The sequence below is a fragment of the Poecilia formosa genome, unplaced genomic scaffold, assembly GCF_000485575.1.
Source record: "Poecilia formosa unplaced genomic scaffold, Poecilia_formosa-5.1.2 Scaffold25, whole genome shotgun sequence".
Taxonomy (NCBI): domain Eukaryota; kingdom Metazoa; phylum Chordata; class Actinopteri; order Cyprinodontiformes; family Poeciliidae; genus Poecilia; species Poecilia formosa.
Window position 1 is genome coordinate 2,258,317 of NW_006799964.1, and position 16,785 is coordinate 2,275,101.

At 35.1% G+C, this 16,785-nt stretch overlaps 1 protein-coding gene across 5 annotated transcripts in view; it reads left to right on the top strand.

Annotated features, from left to right (window-relative positions):
• grid2 (glutamate receptor, ionotropic, delta 2) overlaps positions 1-16,785 on the top strand; it is a 437,740-nt gene that overhangs the window by 285,875 nt on the left and 135,080 nt on the right. For all 5 annotated transcript variants that reach the window (XR_001661638.1, XM_016669506.1, XM_016669505.1 and 2 more), the window contains 2 exons: positions 2,080-2,241; positions 5,215-5,334. Coding sequence is in view for 4 of the 5 variants with exons in the window: in XM_016669506.1 (XP_016524992.1) it covers positions 2,080-2,241; positions 5,215-5,334 (282 nt within the window). In the remaining variant the exon portion in view is untranslated. The remainder of the gene's footprint in view (positions 1-2,079; positions 2,242-5,214; positions 5,335-16,785) is intronic.

The window sequence follows — 16,785 nt, forward strand, 5'->3', positions numbered from 1 at the left end:
TTTTGTTTAAAATATCCTTTATTTAATGATCTTATGCAATATTTCAGTCTCATGAGAGATTGAGTTTTCATCTTAAAACCATTGTCCTCAAACTTACAGAAAATAGCAGCTTGAACGTGTAATGAATTATGTGATTTTTATTTTCTGAAATGTGTTCAAAACTAAATAACATTTTCATGACATCCAAATTCAAAATGTAACCCGTAAAGCATGTTTTCCATAAGTGTGTACAAATTTCTCAATAACATTCTAAGTTTAAAAAAAACAGTAAAAAGTTCCAACATGATTAGGCAACGCTTAGTAATGCGAGCCAACAGCGAGAATGACAACGATGTAGAATGCGTCTATTAGCCTGGGAATAAATTAAACCATGTCCCTCTATTTTTTTCAGAGAACCTTTATAGGTCTTGTATTCCTCAGTAAAAGGATACTGTGGGGCCCAAGAGCCTCATTTGCTGCATCGTCTTTGTTGTTTTGAATGTTTCTGTCATACATATTGGCAGTAATGGTCTGTCTTGGCAGACACATGGTGAAGGGAGCTGTCACAACGTTTTGCATGAGATGACCCATGTTACAACTCCGGGACATAGCAGCATACATCCTGATTAGCTAGTCTGTTTTAATGGTAAGGATGGTAATAAAAGTGCAATTTTCAGGTTTGACCCTTTTTGTATAGTTCCACTATATCTCATTAGAGTACCTTTTCTTCCTTGTGAGTACAAAGCAAGCTTTAATTCAGTAAATATGTATATTTTAAGTCAAAGACATGTCTTTAGCTAAGCAAAAGGGACAGCAAAGTGGTCATTTTTATATGGTCATATCCTTTGAAGTTGTAAATACAAAGCTGCGGCTTTGTGTGCGTGTCCAAAACAAAGAAACTATACTGCCTGCCTGTTTTTGATGTATAAAACGGTCCCTTCGGAAATTATAGCTTTTATTTCTTTGATGCTATCATGTTCTTTTCTGAGTTTTCAAAAAGAGTAACATATCCGTTTGTTTGCGTGTGTGAACAGATTCATCTTGTTTCGTCAGTCTACTTGATGTCTTTCTCATTAACATGAGGACAAGAGGCTCAACAGATCAGTCACTCACAAATCGATTAAAGACTGAATGGACTGTCCTTGTTCCTTCTTGTTCTCTTTTGTACTTATCTGAGTCAATGGCGTATTTGCAGTTAATGCAGTTTTCTTTACATGTTTTTCTGTGCCTGCGTGTGGGTATCTTTTCAAAATGAAAAATAGGGAACAAATGAAAGCGACAGAAAAAGTTAAGATAACTTTGTGAAAACCAAAAACACAGAAATGGTAGTTGTATCTAAAATGTATTTATTTATTTTTTGTCATTCAGTGGGTTTCTAAACTTCCAAAATGCTTTAATCCAATTCACTGACTAACTTTAATGATCATCAAAATATGACACGCGTACATATTCAAATGGGTTAATGGGAAGTCACATATTTAATACCACAGTCAAATAACTGTTACCTTCGCCTGTTAAGAAAATGTATATCAAATACAACCTAAAATAAATTTAACTTTGCATCACAGACATATCTGCCACCTTGAAATAGGCCTCTGTCTCTTTAAGAACCTCCTACCCTTTCAGGCACTCTTAAGTTTACCTCATAATTGTTAACAATGCTTTTTTCATGGTGTTTTACAACTGTGCTTAGGAGCATTGTAATTTGTGTGATAAGCTCAGCAGACATACAGTTTCACCATTTGCTAATTGCTGCTGCCGCTAGTCTGATGGAGCTATATGGTGGAGGGACGGAGTAGGGATGCTTTGTGGGGTAGGAGTTCAGCTGTGGACTTTGCACCACCGAATGGCTACCGAAGGAGATTCATGAACTTTTCAGTTATGAATGAAGCAATACTTTGGGTATGCGTTTGATGAGGGAATAACAATATATCATTATACAAAGCTCAAAACACTGATTGTGCATAATATCCTTTTATAAATTATAGAAGATGATGGGATGTTTAATTTTGGCTCTTCATTGGGAGACCATGTCCAAACCATTCTAATTCACATCTCACACTAATCACTTTAAATGTGTTCTCATTTATTTCTTTGCAGATCACCAATCGTTACATCTATGACACCGTTTTGCTGCTGGCCAATACCTTCCACAGAAAGTTGGAGGACAGGAAGTGGCACAGCATGGCCAGTCTCAGCTGCATCAGGAAGAACTCCAAGCCTTGGCAAGGAGGCAAGAGCATGCTGGAGACAGTGAAAAAGGTAGGGTTAATGGAAAAAATAAATTACCAATATTATGGCTACAATAGAAATTGACGTGTTTTTTGGGGATGATGTATCAGCAATTCTCCACCTCCTTACGTCTTAGTTTCCTTAAAGTATAGCCAAAGCAAACACAAGGAGTCCAGGAAGAAAAGCTTTTTTTAATTGATTCTTGCCACTGCAACGGCTTTTATGGCTTTTCTAAATAATTTTAAATACCAAAAAATGCAGTTCTTATTTCATGGACCTAATAAATGTATTATTCACATAAAAAAATTAATTCTTTCAATAAACATCACTTTGTCATTATTTTCTAGAGCATGACTCAAACTTTCAGTCATTTTATATTTTCAGTGATTTTCTATTTTTTTAAATAAGAACTTTTGTGTGATTGTGAGATATTTAGGTTATTAGCATTTTATATCTGTACATAGAAAAAAAGTATTAAACTAATTCTAGATTGCATACTACTTACAACCTGGTAATTTTTATTTCTTCTTGTTTCTGTACACTGAGATGGAATGTGGTGACCCAAAATGAGCTTGAGAAAATGTCATGTGCGCCTGAAAAAAGAAAAATTGAGAAATTACAAACAAGATTTGCTCTAATTTTAACTGTCTCCAATATTTTAGTGGTGAAGAAAACCAAATGTTTCAAACTTCAAATAGTGGAACATGTACTTTAATACTGTTGTAACGACATTAAATCTTCAGGGACTGTGGTTCCTTACGACAACATTGCATATAATGCATGTAAGGACTGCTACTGCTAAATATTAATTCAAGACTGAATCCAGCTCTTGGAATCATAAATGCGTCTAAAGAAGCATAAAACAAGTTACATTTCATTCAGTCTGGGTTTTGTTCATTGTTTGAACTGGAATTTGAAATATGACACAGTAGACCTTTTGAGCCATACATTAATTCAAGGGCCTCGATTCTTTTTTTTTCTCAATAAAAAAACTATATCATTTAACACTTCTTTTGCAGCAGATAATTTTATTTTATTTTATTTTTGTATTTTAACCTTAAGTTTAAAGTAGTAATTGGCAATTATTTCATCACAGTTAAATTCAATTGGATAGATGCTCTCTGTTTTGATATTAAAATGACTCGAGGGACAGCACTTTGACTGAATGATGAAATGCTAATTCAGAATTAGTGTCAGAAAATAATAAATGTGTTGCAATGACTTTCATATCCATCTTTGTGTTTCACCTTGAGATCAGGCTGGGTTTGGCAAGACTTTCATCAGCAAGTTTTGGCTATTTAACCAAGCCTGATGACTGTCTCAACAGAGATGTGTTAAAAAGCCCCAAGTGGTAATAGAGTTTAGTTCAGCAGTCTGGCATCGGTTCCATTTTGCTGTGTATCAGCAGTGTTTTTTACTCACTGTGCATGCCTGGGTGTTTAATCAGTGTTTTGGTATGTGAGGGCATTATGATAATGATAAATACTAATTTGCACTTGCTGATGAGGGGCTCTATTGATGTTGCTTTTTGGTTTCTATTGACAAATTCAGAGTGGGGAACAAATTGAAGCAGGTGAAATTGCTCCTCTTAGCCTAAATTATGTGTTGCATTTGTGCTGTTGGCAGACTGTCATTGCTTTAGATATTGCTGCCTTTCAATCTCAGTAACTCCATCATTTTAGACTTGGGATTCCTGTCAACATTTCCTCACCATTGTGGAAGTACAGGAAGCGTAATTCAACCATTTTATTCACTGTGTTGGGACCAAGGACACGTCTAAAACCTGCAGGGTGGAGGACTAGATTTGAGGATCCCTGGCCTGGAATATCAGAATGTGAACAGGACAATATGTTCTGACAGAAATGCTCACTGCAGATTTTGCATCAAAGATTAAATTGAGCAATCTTGTTTAGAAAAATCAGACAAGTAGGAGACCATGCAAGAACAATATCAGAAAGAGAACATGGGGGATGCACAAAAGCTTTGACATCAGTATTGTTCCCTTATTAAAACAGAAGATGGCATCTTTGAGTTTTCTTAGATGCGCAAAGGTTAATCACCTGTTGATGATGTCAGATGATGCCTGGCTGAAATCCACCCAGACGATACATATAGACATGATTCTTTCCTGAACTATAATAAGTCTGAAAAATGACTTGATCCTTTTCTCAGAAACTGAAGCCCGTCTCTGATGGTGTCGGTGTCATAGGTGGTTGTAAAATCTTTTAAAGAACCAGGGTTCTTTAACACTGTGAAATCTTTTATTGTCAGTGTTTCAGAAAAAGTCCAATGTCCAGATGTGTTTGTGTGCAACTGCCGTTAATCAGATTATTCAATATCCTGCAAGTTGCACAGGAGACGATGAGTGCCTACCAAATGCATATTCACACCTCTGCATCCTGCTGTGTTTGAGAGCCCTAAACCTCTTCACTTCCATGTTCTTATCCAAACACATTAAAAAAAATGGATGTGAGTAAATAATCCACTTCATCCACTGTAATGCCTGCCTTCACACCATGTCCCCATCTGCAGAAAGCAGCATAAACAGCTTCTCAATGTACATCTATTGTCACTGGGTAAACCTTTGGCTTCTGAACTAGAAAGGCTTAGTCCCAATGAATAGCAAATGAAGGGGGTTGGCCCAATGCCCGTCAATCACTCTGCAAAATAAAGATAATACCGGTCTGTTTTCTTTAGCCTGTAAAACAACAAACAAAAAAGCAGGCCACATTCAGAACGTTTCTTGAAGGCTTTGTACTTATTATTAAAAGCTGAAATGGTTTGTTTAAAAAAATTGTACACAAATGTTGCCTGAAAAACCGGGTCAGCTTACCTCTCTTAGCGTATTAGTATTCATTTGAATTAGTTGTTGTAGCGAATGTAAACAAAAAATGGTTAAATGTCACAGTGAAATTGCCCAGCACAAAACATACGGATGTAAAATGGTAAATATTGTGAAATAATCCAACATCTATGAAAGGACATTTTCCGTTGTGCTTGCAGTTTGGAGTGAGCGGTCTTACCAGTTTCTTGGAGTTCACCGACAATGGCACTAATCCCAACATCTTCTTTGAAATCCTGGGAACAAACTATGGAGAGGACAGGGGCCGAGGAGTCAGCAGGGTAAGTAGTTAAAGCAGATTATATCAAAGTCACATACACAGTAATTTCAGCATTTTATTGTCTCATTTATTTATTTATTTATCTACAATTTTAAGTGCTATAAATAAATGAATCCAAGGCAGAATAAAATCCATCAAGTTCTAAAGAAATTAATTGATTACTTTCCTTATTTCACTGTCTCCCTTGATCCTAGTTGTTTTGGGTTTTGGTTGGGTCAAGTACAATGACTTCAGCTGCAGCAGCTCTCCTTCTGTTAAGAGCAATGGTAATTAGATGCCATTTTAAGTGACATTTTGTAATGGTAATGGTTGCATAATGATTGCATAATGAATTTTAACAAGCCTCATGAAAGACTTTCTTTCTCCTTACAACCACATAAATTGTCATAACAGAGTATTCATTGATTTTTGTCTTTGTGTGTTTTAATTATTTTTGTTTATGCTGGTCTGCAGTATTTATAAGAGATAATAAATGTATAATTAGTGATCAGCACTGTAAGCTGTAAAGGATAGCTTTTTAAATTGTAGTTTTTACCCCGATAATAACATGTACAGTGTTGTACAATTAGAGGTCACAACATATAGTATTTGTAGGTGTTTACAGTTAATCTTATTGATTTTATCTGCCTTTCTAAGTAATGCCAGGCCGCATTGTGAGTGATTTCTGTCCTTACATTGTTTATTTGCCTACTTGATGAGGCATTGAACTGGGCGCAAGGGCGCACGCACCAAACCACACCATTTGCCCGGCTTGCGTAAGCTCTTCACAAATGCCACAGTTGACAAAAGTTGGACATAAACACACACTCATACTCTGCTGCTCACATGCAGGTGGACGCCTATGCCAATTTGTTTCTGTACTAAATGCAGCAAAAAAGTTGCAAAGTTGGCAAAAGTAGGCTAACTATTGTGGAACGCAGCCCTCTCTGACTATTGTTGTGGGTAGAAAAGATCGGTTTTACACGTAAGCATGGACTGATTGTCTATCAACCTGCATACCCCTAAAAATAACCCCCACTCCAAGTCAAGGTCACAAGGGGAAACACTGCTTACTCTATCTTCTGTTTTGGAAATAAATACGTTAGGATATTTTAGAGTTTTTCCTCTTATAAAAACTCTCTAAATTCTCTAAGTGAGGGTGTAATATAATTACACCTTCACCTAAGTTGAATTCTTCAATAAAACAACAGAAACAATTATACTGCTGGTTGCAGGGAAATAATTGTCATATATGGGAAAAAAAGACATCTGCTTACACTCGGGACACATTTACATACCACCAACATGCAGGGTGCAAAGAGACGCAATCAAAAATTGTCTCAACCAGAAGAATCATTTTAGATATCACAGGACTGTGATTATGGTTAATGTGGGGATACACCAACATAACAGAGCATGCCATCACAGACAAAATTAATCTCTGAAGCATAGTATAATTACATTAAAGTAAAATTCCCTAATCAGAGAGCATAATTACTTCTGAGGGAATTAAATCAGTCTTTGCATAGCTTTTGTGCTGCCGTGTCTGTAAATGCTCTTTTGTCCGTCAGTGGGATTCAGTTCAATCCTAGTGATGCCAGAATAGAATTCATTTTAGTGCACGTTTTATGTATTGTAGGGTTTAGGCTTTCAGTCTTGATGTTTTTCTTAACGTTTTTATTTCTAATAATACACTATATGAACTACGTAGGGTTAGAGAAAAGAAGTAAATAACTTCCGTACTGTAGCTTTAATAAGAACCCTCACAAGTCAGTGACTTATATTTATTATGTTTAATTTTTTGTGCATTTTAGTTTCCCTAAAGATATATTAACATTTGACTTTTTTTTTTTCTATTTCATGCTGTAGGCTGCATCATCTTTCTGTGTCTCTCTGGTTGCCTTTAATCCATATATTTTCTTGCATTTGTGCTTCTTGAATAAAAACATGCTAAACTGTTGAAAAGGGTCTGGCTGACACTATTAAGGATATGCATGAAGTCTTAATAATGTCATTAACACCATATTCTTCTGAGGATAGTGGTTAACCTGAGCCTTTTTTCTATCTCTCAGTATTGTTTTGTCTTCTCTTTGAGGCCTTTTTTAATTCCTGCTGAGAGTCTCATTAATGACTAGCATGCAGACAAGCTTTTATTTTCTCCTATCTCACCTTAATTAAGACACTGAGTAACTCAAACCCTTCCCTTTTATTTTTTCTGGACGTTTTTTTAACTCAGTCTTTTCTTGCCATTTGGAGAATTGTCCTTTCTTTCAAAGTGTCCAGCCGATTAAGTGACATTTATTCTCAACCATACTTCAGGAACGCTGTCCAGTATAATGATGATGCCAAAAAAACTGAGATAAGTCATAAATAATATTCCTGCATGGGGTTTCATGCTTCTTTCTGGTTCATTAGCTTCAGTGGTAAAGGAGATGTGGTTCTCTTTATACACCTGGAATCATTGCAGAGTGTTACAGATCTTACAGAGTGGAGATAAGCTTGTCATGTCTAATTGAATTGTCTACTTTCTATAACATATTAAAGGACTTTCAAGAAAAGAAAAAAAAAACAGCAATATGTACTTCATAGCTTGTGCAATAAAAGCGCTGAGGATACATGAAGAGATACACAGAATGAATTAGTTAAGCAGGGAAAACTAAAATGTAACAAGCAGAGGAGCATGGAATATGGCCATAGATGGCAGTCTGTTCCAGAGAAAGAGGTGGAAGCTATGGGCCAAAACGAGTCGCAGTCTGTACTCTCTTGAGGTGTTTTCACACTTGATAGTCAGGTAGACTCGTTTTGATTGGTTTCAAGGATTGCAACATTTGTTACATTTTCACACATCACAGTGTCAAATGAACCAAACCCTAGAAAAACCAAAAAAGCACAGTTCGCTTTTTTGATCCGGATCAGAGTTCAATTGTTCATTCACACCTCCTCAAACAAACCAGGATATTACATTCCAAATACAATACATTTACTTTTTGTGTACCAATTATATATTTGGCCAATTGAACACCAACTGTCCTTGCTGCCAATGTGTAATGGAAAGGATGTACATCACTACCTGTAAAATGTGAACTACATTTACAGCTAAACTCAATCTAAACATTTAGTGAAACACTCAAGCCCTTTGCCATTTACAAGTACTTGCTTAGGGGATTTGTTAAGGACCAGATATAAAAGAAAAAAAAAAATCAGAATACACAAAGTTGTTCACCTCACATCCACAAACTTATTTATTTTTATTTTTATTTTTGTGATTTTATGTAATAAGCCAGTATACATTAATGCATATTTTCCTAATTAGAACAGTGTGAGGGCCAAGACTCAAACAAGGACAAAAGGTGTTCAAAAAGTAGAAAAGTTTATATTTAATACTATTTAACTATTTAAAAATAGTTAACAAAGCATAAAGATTCAATGCAAGAATAAATCAAGGGATAAATAATGGATTTGTGCCCAAATTAACTGAGATCAACTGAGCACTAACAAGACTGACCTGCAAACAAAGATCAAAAGGCTGCTTAAGCAGAGGTGGATTAACCTAAAACTTCCACAAATACAAAATTAACTAAAGCATCTTATGAAACAAATAAAGTAAAACTAACGTTAACTTAGCACAAACAATAAAAGTGAACATTTAAGAGACAAAACTAACAAATTAAAATCAACTTGAAGCTACAAAGTCTTTCAGAAAGCAAATGGTTTGTTCCAGGTTTCCTCCTCCAGCTGGTTTGGCTGCACCTCAAACAAAAGAACAAGTGTAAGTAAACCATTCAGACAGACATTAACTAAAATGTGCACCCATTAGAAAATATATGTTTAAATTAAATAACTAACTTAAGCATACTATAAGCTGTAACTACTATAAAGAAAAAATAAATATTAACACGATGTGGTGGTGGTAGGAGCATCCAGCACAAACAGGAACATATTCTCGGCAATGTCACACATATTCTCTAATCATCATGGATGCAGCTGTAAAGCCCAGCTGTAACATCTAAGATCATGAGAACATAATGCTCTTCTTAATGAAGTCATATTACACAAGGAAAAACACTACTGAACCAAATGAAATATTGTAAAAAAAAAATATATATATATAGCAAGACAGTGTAATTTACATGATATGGAACGACTTTAGTCTCATAAGAAAAAAATATGTTGGAGGTATTTAAAAAGATTACATTAAAGGCAGAAAAATGAGACAGAATAATTAACTTGGTAGTTTACAGTAATTAAATAATACGGTGATTTGAGGTAAATCTATAAGGTAACATGCCCAAAGCTAAAAAAAAAAAACAAAAAAAAAAGATAGAGAAAAAATATCTCCAAGGAGAAAATATATTATTTCTCTTTTATCCATCATATTAGGTAGATTAGTATGAAAATTTATTCACTAAGTCTTTACTACTTCAGGCAACATTGGGGGAATGAAAAAGAAGTTGTAGTGGGATAAAAGGGAGTGAAAGCAGTAAATGATGGGGATAAAGAACTCGATTGATTTAAGTAAACAGCATTTGTATGAATTTGTCCTGTTTCATAATCTTTCCTTCACTACTTCTCGCCATGCTATAAATTTAGCCATTGCTGATTTTCAGAAATTAAGATAAGATGGTGATATTTTTAAAATGTGCTTTTTAGAGTTAATTGAAAATACAGTTTCAAATATGCTGTATTTTAAACCTCTTTAAGGTAGTGACAGTGGTAGGAATCTGTTCTGTGGGTTATCGGTTTGAATACCCATTGTGTCCTTATGCATGGCAGCCTTGCTCCTATCAGACAACCACAAAGTAGTCATGTCTACAATATGATATCGGCCATTTTAAACTTTGAATAATTACTGGAGAGCTTAGTCATCCTTTTTGGACTTTGGCATGTTTTTATTTTTTATTTTTTACAAGTGAAAAAGAATTGTTTTTGTTTTTTTTGGGAAGGGGTTTGTTTTTTCTGTAACTAAATTTTGCTAAGTCGTAAAAATAACATCAATGGACTGTCCTATTCTTCACTTTTTAATTTAAACAATAGGAGAAAGACAGGTGCTGCTTGCTTTGCACTTTGAAATGTGCTTCCAGGGAATTTTAAATTAATGCAAAGAGTAAGACATTTTGTTTAATCAGGAGTTAGCTGAGCCACTGGGATATCAGCGGTTAAGCCCGGTGAAACGGCGCTCTATCTGATCAGTCTTGTTCTCACACAAGACACCGGCTTTGAATGTTGTCAAAAAATCTATACAAAAGCCAGGTCGTGCTGTGTAGCATGATTGAATAAATGAATTGTGTTTTTTTTTTTTTCCTTTTGTAACAGAACAATTTTCTCATGTTACAACATAAACCGAAGAATGAAACAGATATTGATGTTCTCATTAAACCCTTTGTCAAATGACAGTGAAGGAATTTTCCCCAAAATTTAAAGACATTTTTAAGATATATTTTTTTAACCCTTTTTTTTCCTATAAATGATCCCCACGGTAAACAATGGACACAAAATAAAAAAAAAAAAAATTATATATATATATAAGTTAACTGTTGTGAACTCATAAATACTTGAAACATTCTTGACTTAGACTTTATTAATACTGACGACAGCAATTTATATTCAGATTGACCAAAGAAGACTTGACATTGGATGCTAATTGAAGGTGACCAATTGCCTCCGGTGGACTTGAATTGGCTCAAGCATGAAAGCATAGGTGAATATATGTTTTAAATGTGGGGGGAAATGTTTAAAAACAACGTCAAAAAGAACCAGAAAGATGAGAGGTAATGAGAGCAGTGAAAGCAAATGAATGAAGCAAGTAAGAATATGGAGAGGAATGGGAGATGGAGTTTTTTTTTCACAGTAAATCCATGGGGAAATTCATTTCATTTTGGCAAAAAAAACAAAAACATCCGTTGTGTAAACATTTTAGTTAACATCCAACAGTCACCCGGCAGCCAGTTCCTTTATGTTTGTTCAGAAAAGTCAGGAGAAGCTTTATTCCCCAGGTGCTCCACAGTCAGTGCTGTCTAATGACAAATCAGGTTTACTGATGTGGCATAATCAAGTTCAAGTTCACTAATTTTAAAGTACTTTGTCTACATGTACATATCCGTACAGCTAAAATCAGATATTCATATAGATTGTTCAAGAAAACATTTTTTTTCTATCCGATATTAAATCAGACCAAGCCTTTCCTGCTTGTTGCATATTTTGGACGACCAAAATTATTTGTTTGCTTAATCCCAGAATAATAGATTTTTAAAAAATCATTCTTACAATTTCCTTCAAATTCAGAAGTGTACATACATTTTCTTAGTAATCAGTATCATTTTTCTTTTAAACAGTAAAACTTCTGTCAAATGTTTTACGCATGTTTTTACAAGGTTCCGCATCAGCTGGAGTGACGTCTCAGATTTAAAAGCTAGTCCTTTTTTTAACCAAATGTTAACAGTGATCGCTGTGGTGATGGCCATCAGCTGTGCTGTCCACTCAGACTCTGTGCATGATGCAGCCAAAACAGGCTCTGACTTGAAAGGCAAGCACTTATTTTATGTTAAATGTTTTTATTTTTACTTATTTTCTAGAGATCAGTTATTACCTTAACATTACATTTTTTTTGTAAATTTTGATGTTATGATTCATAAAAGAAATAAAAGGGTGAGAATTTTTTTTATAGGCATTGTGGTAATTTAAGTGCATGTAAACTTCTCACTTTAAAGAGAGTAAAAAATATTTCCTGAAGGAATTTTCCCCTAATTGTTAGCAAACAGAAATCATTTTGATAAGCAACCCCATTAAACTTTTAAGTCCTAAATTGTTAGTTGGTCCTTAAATATTGCTTAAAATGTTCTGATGCAGTTAGCACAGTCGGTTCAACACCCTTTATCCCGATGTGTACACTGTATAGGAGGAGGAGGTGTTCTTCATAGAAGTGACTGGATTTAATGTCCCACAAAATTCACTTCATTTGCTTACATTGAGTCCCAGCATACATGGGAAAATAGGAAACGGTGCGTCAGCAGCTTTCCAACCCATTCTTTACGTTTCCACCACAAGCACAATAACAATGCTATTTAAGCACCAACTCTTAGCTGGGCCAAAAGACAGAACTGCTTTTGTCAGGTGCTGCGGAGACAGGATGATGCGGACCAACAACCAGTTAAAATGTTGTGTGCTGTATTTGAAACTTGTGAGATACTTTGATTTTTTTTTTAACTCTGGAAGTCATAACAAAAAAACGTGTATAAACATGCTGTATATATTTTGCTTTAGTCAATATCAAAAGACTGAATGAGCATGAGCACAAAGAAGAACTGATAAATGTAGAGCCAGAGGAGGGAGAGAAAATGGCGTCACTCTTTGACCACTCTCCTAAATTTCAGATGTGTCAATTGACTTACGAATGAAATAAGTGATTAATGGATGGCAGCATTATGTATACAAGGAAGGTTAAAAGGGAACACTAATTGCCTGTGACCTGGTAGCAATCTCTACTAAGCTGGCAGCAGAGAGTGACTGAGAGATTAGTAGCAAAAGAGGCAGCCCAGAGCTACTTGACACCAAGGTTGTGTCCTTGTGTTAAACAAACCGTAGCTTTATCAGCAGAACTAACTGGCCAAGAGACAGAAAAAGGGGCGGTCCTCACTCAGCCAAAACTGAGAGGTGGGAGAGGTACATAATGGATTCACAAGATTGACCATAAATTACCAGACATAGAAGGAAAATAGCTTTTAATCATATAATATACAGGTAAGTGCTGTAAGTCAGAGAAAGAGCCAGAATTGCATGTTACTGGTATATTAAAGAAAAAGAAAACAAGTCATGCTTTGTGGTTATTTTAGTTCCTTTTGAGGACAACTGTGAAACTTTTTTGCATAGTTCAAACTTCAGACAACTACTGCGAAGTGGCTGTTTGGAAGTTTAGGCCTACAAAATGCCACTTCGTTTCAGAAAAGTGCAATAAGAAACACTAATGACAATAGGCCTTTGCTGTGCGGGCATATTGTTTTTAAAATATAAAATAACCTTGTGAAATGTAATAGAAAAGGACTAATGGATGTGCTTTTGGAAAAAAGAGGTTCTGAGTAAGTGGTTAAATATATTTTTTTAATGTCCTTTGTATTCGCACTTCAGTTTGACTCATTTCCACTTTTCAACTTCTCTGTGCTAAACTTAAGNAGATACTGCGCAGAACCCTCAAGCTCCCAGGCCTCTGGTAGAGGACCCGAGCTCAGAGGATGAAAGAGACCACCCGCGGAGGGTGAGAAGGGAATTTTAATTTTTTTTTTTTTTATATATATGTCTCTTCACTTTTCTCCGGAGGCTAACAATTACCCTCTTCACTCGTCCACTAAATAATCAGTAAATATTGGCCATAAACTTATTAAAAACATCAGCCAATTATCCCCCTTATAATTACAAAGGCCTCATTCACATCATGATTTTTTTTTTTCATCACATACGCTTTATTCTTGCCATAATGAGATTTTCCCCAGGTGGTAGTTAACACTCACAGACCAAATGTACAAACAGACTCTCAGGTGTTTCTTTTGGTGTTAGATGAGGGCATTGTTACCTTTTAGGAGTCATTTTAGAAGGCAAAATCTGATACATTTATGTTTCATCTTACAATACAGGTTTTGATCCTGGCCTTGCCCTTTGTCTTTTGTCTGTATAGCATGCTGCAACAAAAGTGCACTGCACTTCAGATCTGATTGTGTCAGTTTTTACAAGTTCACAAGGCACCATCTGCAAATGGTGTCTTGTGACACCATTTGCAGATGGTGGAACAATTAAGCAAATTGTTGTAATTTCAAAATTAAAAAAAACAACTAATTGTAATAATTTGCTCATGTATACATGAGCAAATTATTGCAAATTAAAACAGACATAGAAGTAATTGTAAGATGTTCTTACACATTGTGTAGTACTATAATAATAAATCTAATAATATTTTCACTTCTGATTCTTGGATTGTGGTAGGAGGGAAGAATAAATAGGAATAAAAATTAGTATATTAGCTGAAGCACACTTGTATTGTGAATTAGGACTTTGAACCAAACAACTATGTATATATGTGTGTGTGTGTGTGTGTGTGTGTATATATATATATATATATAAATATCTGTATATATATATATAAAGGTTTTGTATTAGAAGGCTGTGGCATAAAACAGACTTTTTATGTCTGAATCCCCTCCGGTGTGGTTAATATCAAACATAAATTTTCTAAATTATTTATTACGTTAATAAATAAAATCAGCATTTGAAAACTGTACACTGGATTTGATCTTACTATTATTTTAACGATCTGACACATGGAAGAGAGACAAAAAAATTAATAATTAGAACATTTTCACACCTCTGTAAATAAATCCTGCAAATAATCTGTTAACGGGGCATAACTAATTTCTATGGTATGTTATGTTTGTGTTTGCATGTTGTAAAGACATAACAGTAAGTTTGAAGTAGTTTGTGAAATTGCCTCTTTTTCTACATTTTCTTCTGTCTTATGTCAGATCTTCCATCTTTGTTTTGTTTCCTCTCCACCTTTAATTTCTGTTTCTGCTGTTTGCAGTTGGAATAAAACAAACAACAAAAACAATGCTGCAGTATATTGAGATGGCAAATTGTAGAATTGCCTCATTAAAAATGTTAAAAACTGTCAAATTTTTAACATTTTGTGGTAATTTATTTATTTTTAATCATTTGTATGCTAACTGTTTTCAAAATCAATAAAGGGTCCTTGTGAAAAAAATATGTTAATGTGACAAATCAGGAAGAACTTATTAATAAAATGATGAAAATTGGAATCTTTTGAGACAAAAGCATGAAAAACAATCCCCCATCAGCATTATACACACAAATGGCTGAAGTAGTTAGACTTGCCAATTTAACATAACCACTATTTCTGACTACTGTTGGCCAAGTATTCATTCAGAATTGACTTGAGGACACCTGTCAAACATTCTAGGATGTTTCTCAGCAACTCAGCATAGATATGGACATAGACATAGAAGGAAAAGAGCTGTTAATCATATAATAACAGCAAATTGTAACATCAATGGTTGCCATTTTTCCAGAAGTACACCTCGCCAGTACTCACCTGCTATTTAAGACTAAAGATTTATTGAAGATTTATTGATTTTATATTCAATTCAAATATATGTTAACATTTAACCAGTATCATATCATGTTTCAGCATTTGTTCCCATGTTGGTGGATGTGTCTAATTTACTGAATAATTATGTTTTTGTTCCTCTTTTTTTTTTTTATCCTTTATGTTCTTCTTCATTGAGTTGTATTGTTGTCCCTTCTGACCACTCATTTTCATAGCTGTTCTTACTTGACTTTCTTGGTTGTCCTTCTTGTCTGTCTTTTGCTCTCCCTCACTTCGTCTCTGCCAGCATGGCCTGCAGGCTTTCAGTAGCATTACAGCGTGTAAACCTCGGATTACAGCAGCTAGGACTACATGCCTCTTTGGATCGCACGTACACAATTGCGTGAATATGTACTGCAGTCACCCACACACCGTCCACACACACACACACACACACACACACACACACACACACACACACACACACACAAGTTTGTATTTCTACCCATATTAGGAGTTTGTATTGACTTCAATTCATTTTAGTAACTGCAGTTTTGCTCAATCCTGACATTTTCTTGAACCCTAATCACGACTGGTTTATTTGTAACCCTAACTTTAATCAAAACTTAATTCACTCCTTACCTCAAAACCTAACCCCGTAACCTTAAACAAGGAGATCCACAGAATTAGGCTTTGGTCTCCATAAGGCCTATCAGTCTTCTGGATTTTAGTAAATATGCCAGAAATGGTCCTAAATAGGATGGTTAAACAACCACACAGAAATTCTCTTGTCATTGAAACAGGGCTTCTTTCAGAGGCACCAAACTTTCTGTCACAAATCTAGCTGATGCGAGAAATGTCAGTCATTGACCTCTGCAGAATAGCCTAAAGCACATCATCCCAGTGATAGCTTTTTTGTTGCTAGCCCCTTGCAAACACAGTTGTAAATACTTTGAATAGATTTTATCTCCGAAGAAATGCTACCAGCAAAGAAGATTACAGATTTCAAGGGATAAGCAGGATAAACAACAGTAAGCAGGAGAAAAGTTACGCAGACACAGCCTTTGAGAGAGGAGCTAATGCTCTGGTGAGTCAAGTGTGATGGAGGAGTAAGGGCAGTTGAGAAAATCCTTATGAATCAAAACATTGCGGTTGTTAACACACTGGCTTTAAGTGATTTGTTTGTGGTCTCATACTGTTTGTGTACATAGATCGGATAGCAAAATGTCAATTGCAATTTAAACTTGGATATTTACCATCATTGGAGGTATTTACTAAGAGATACTGTTGTGGCAAAGGATGGTTAACATCTGAGTCTATTGATCGGACAAGGTTCTAATAGATATCTTTATTGAACAAACGACAACAAAATATTTTCGTAGTTAC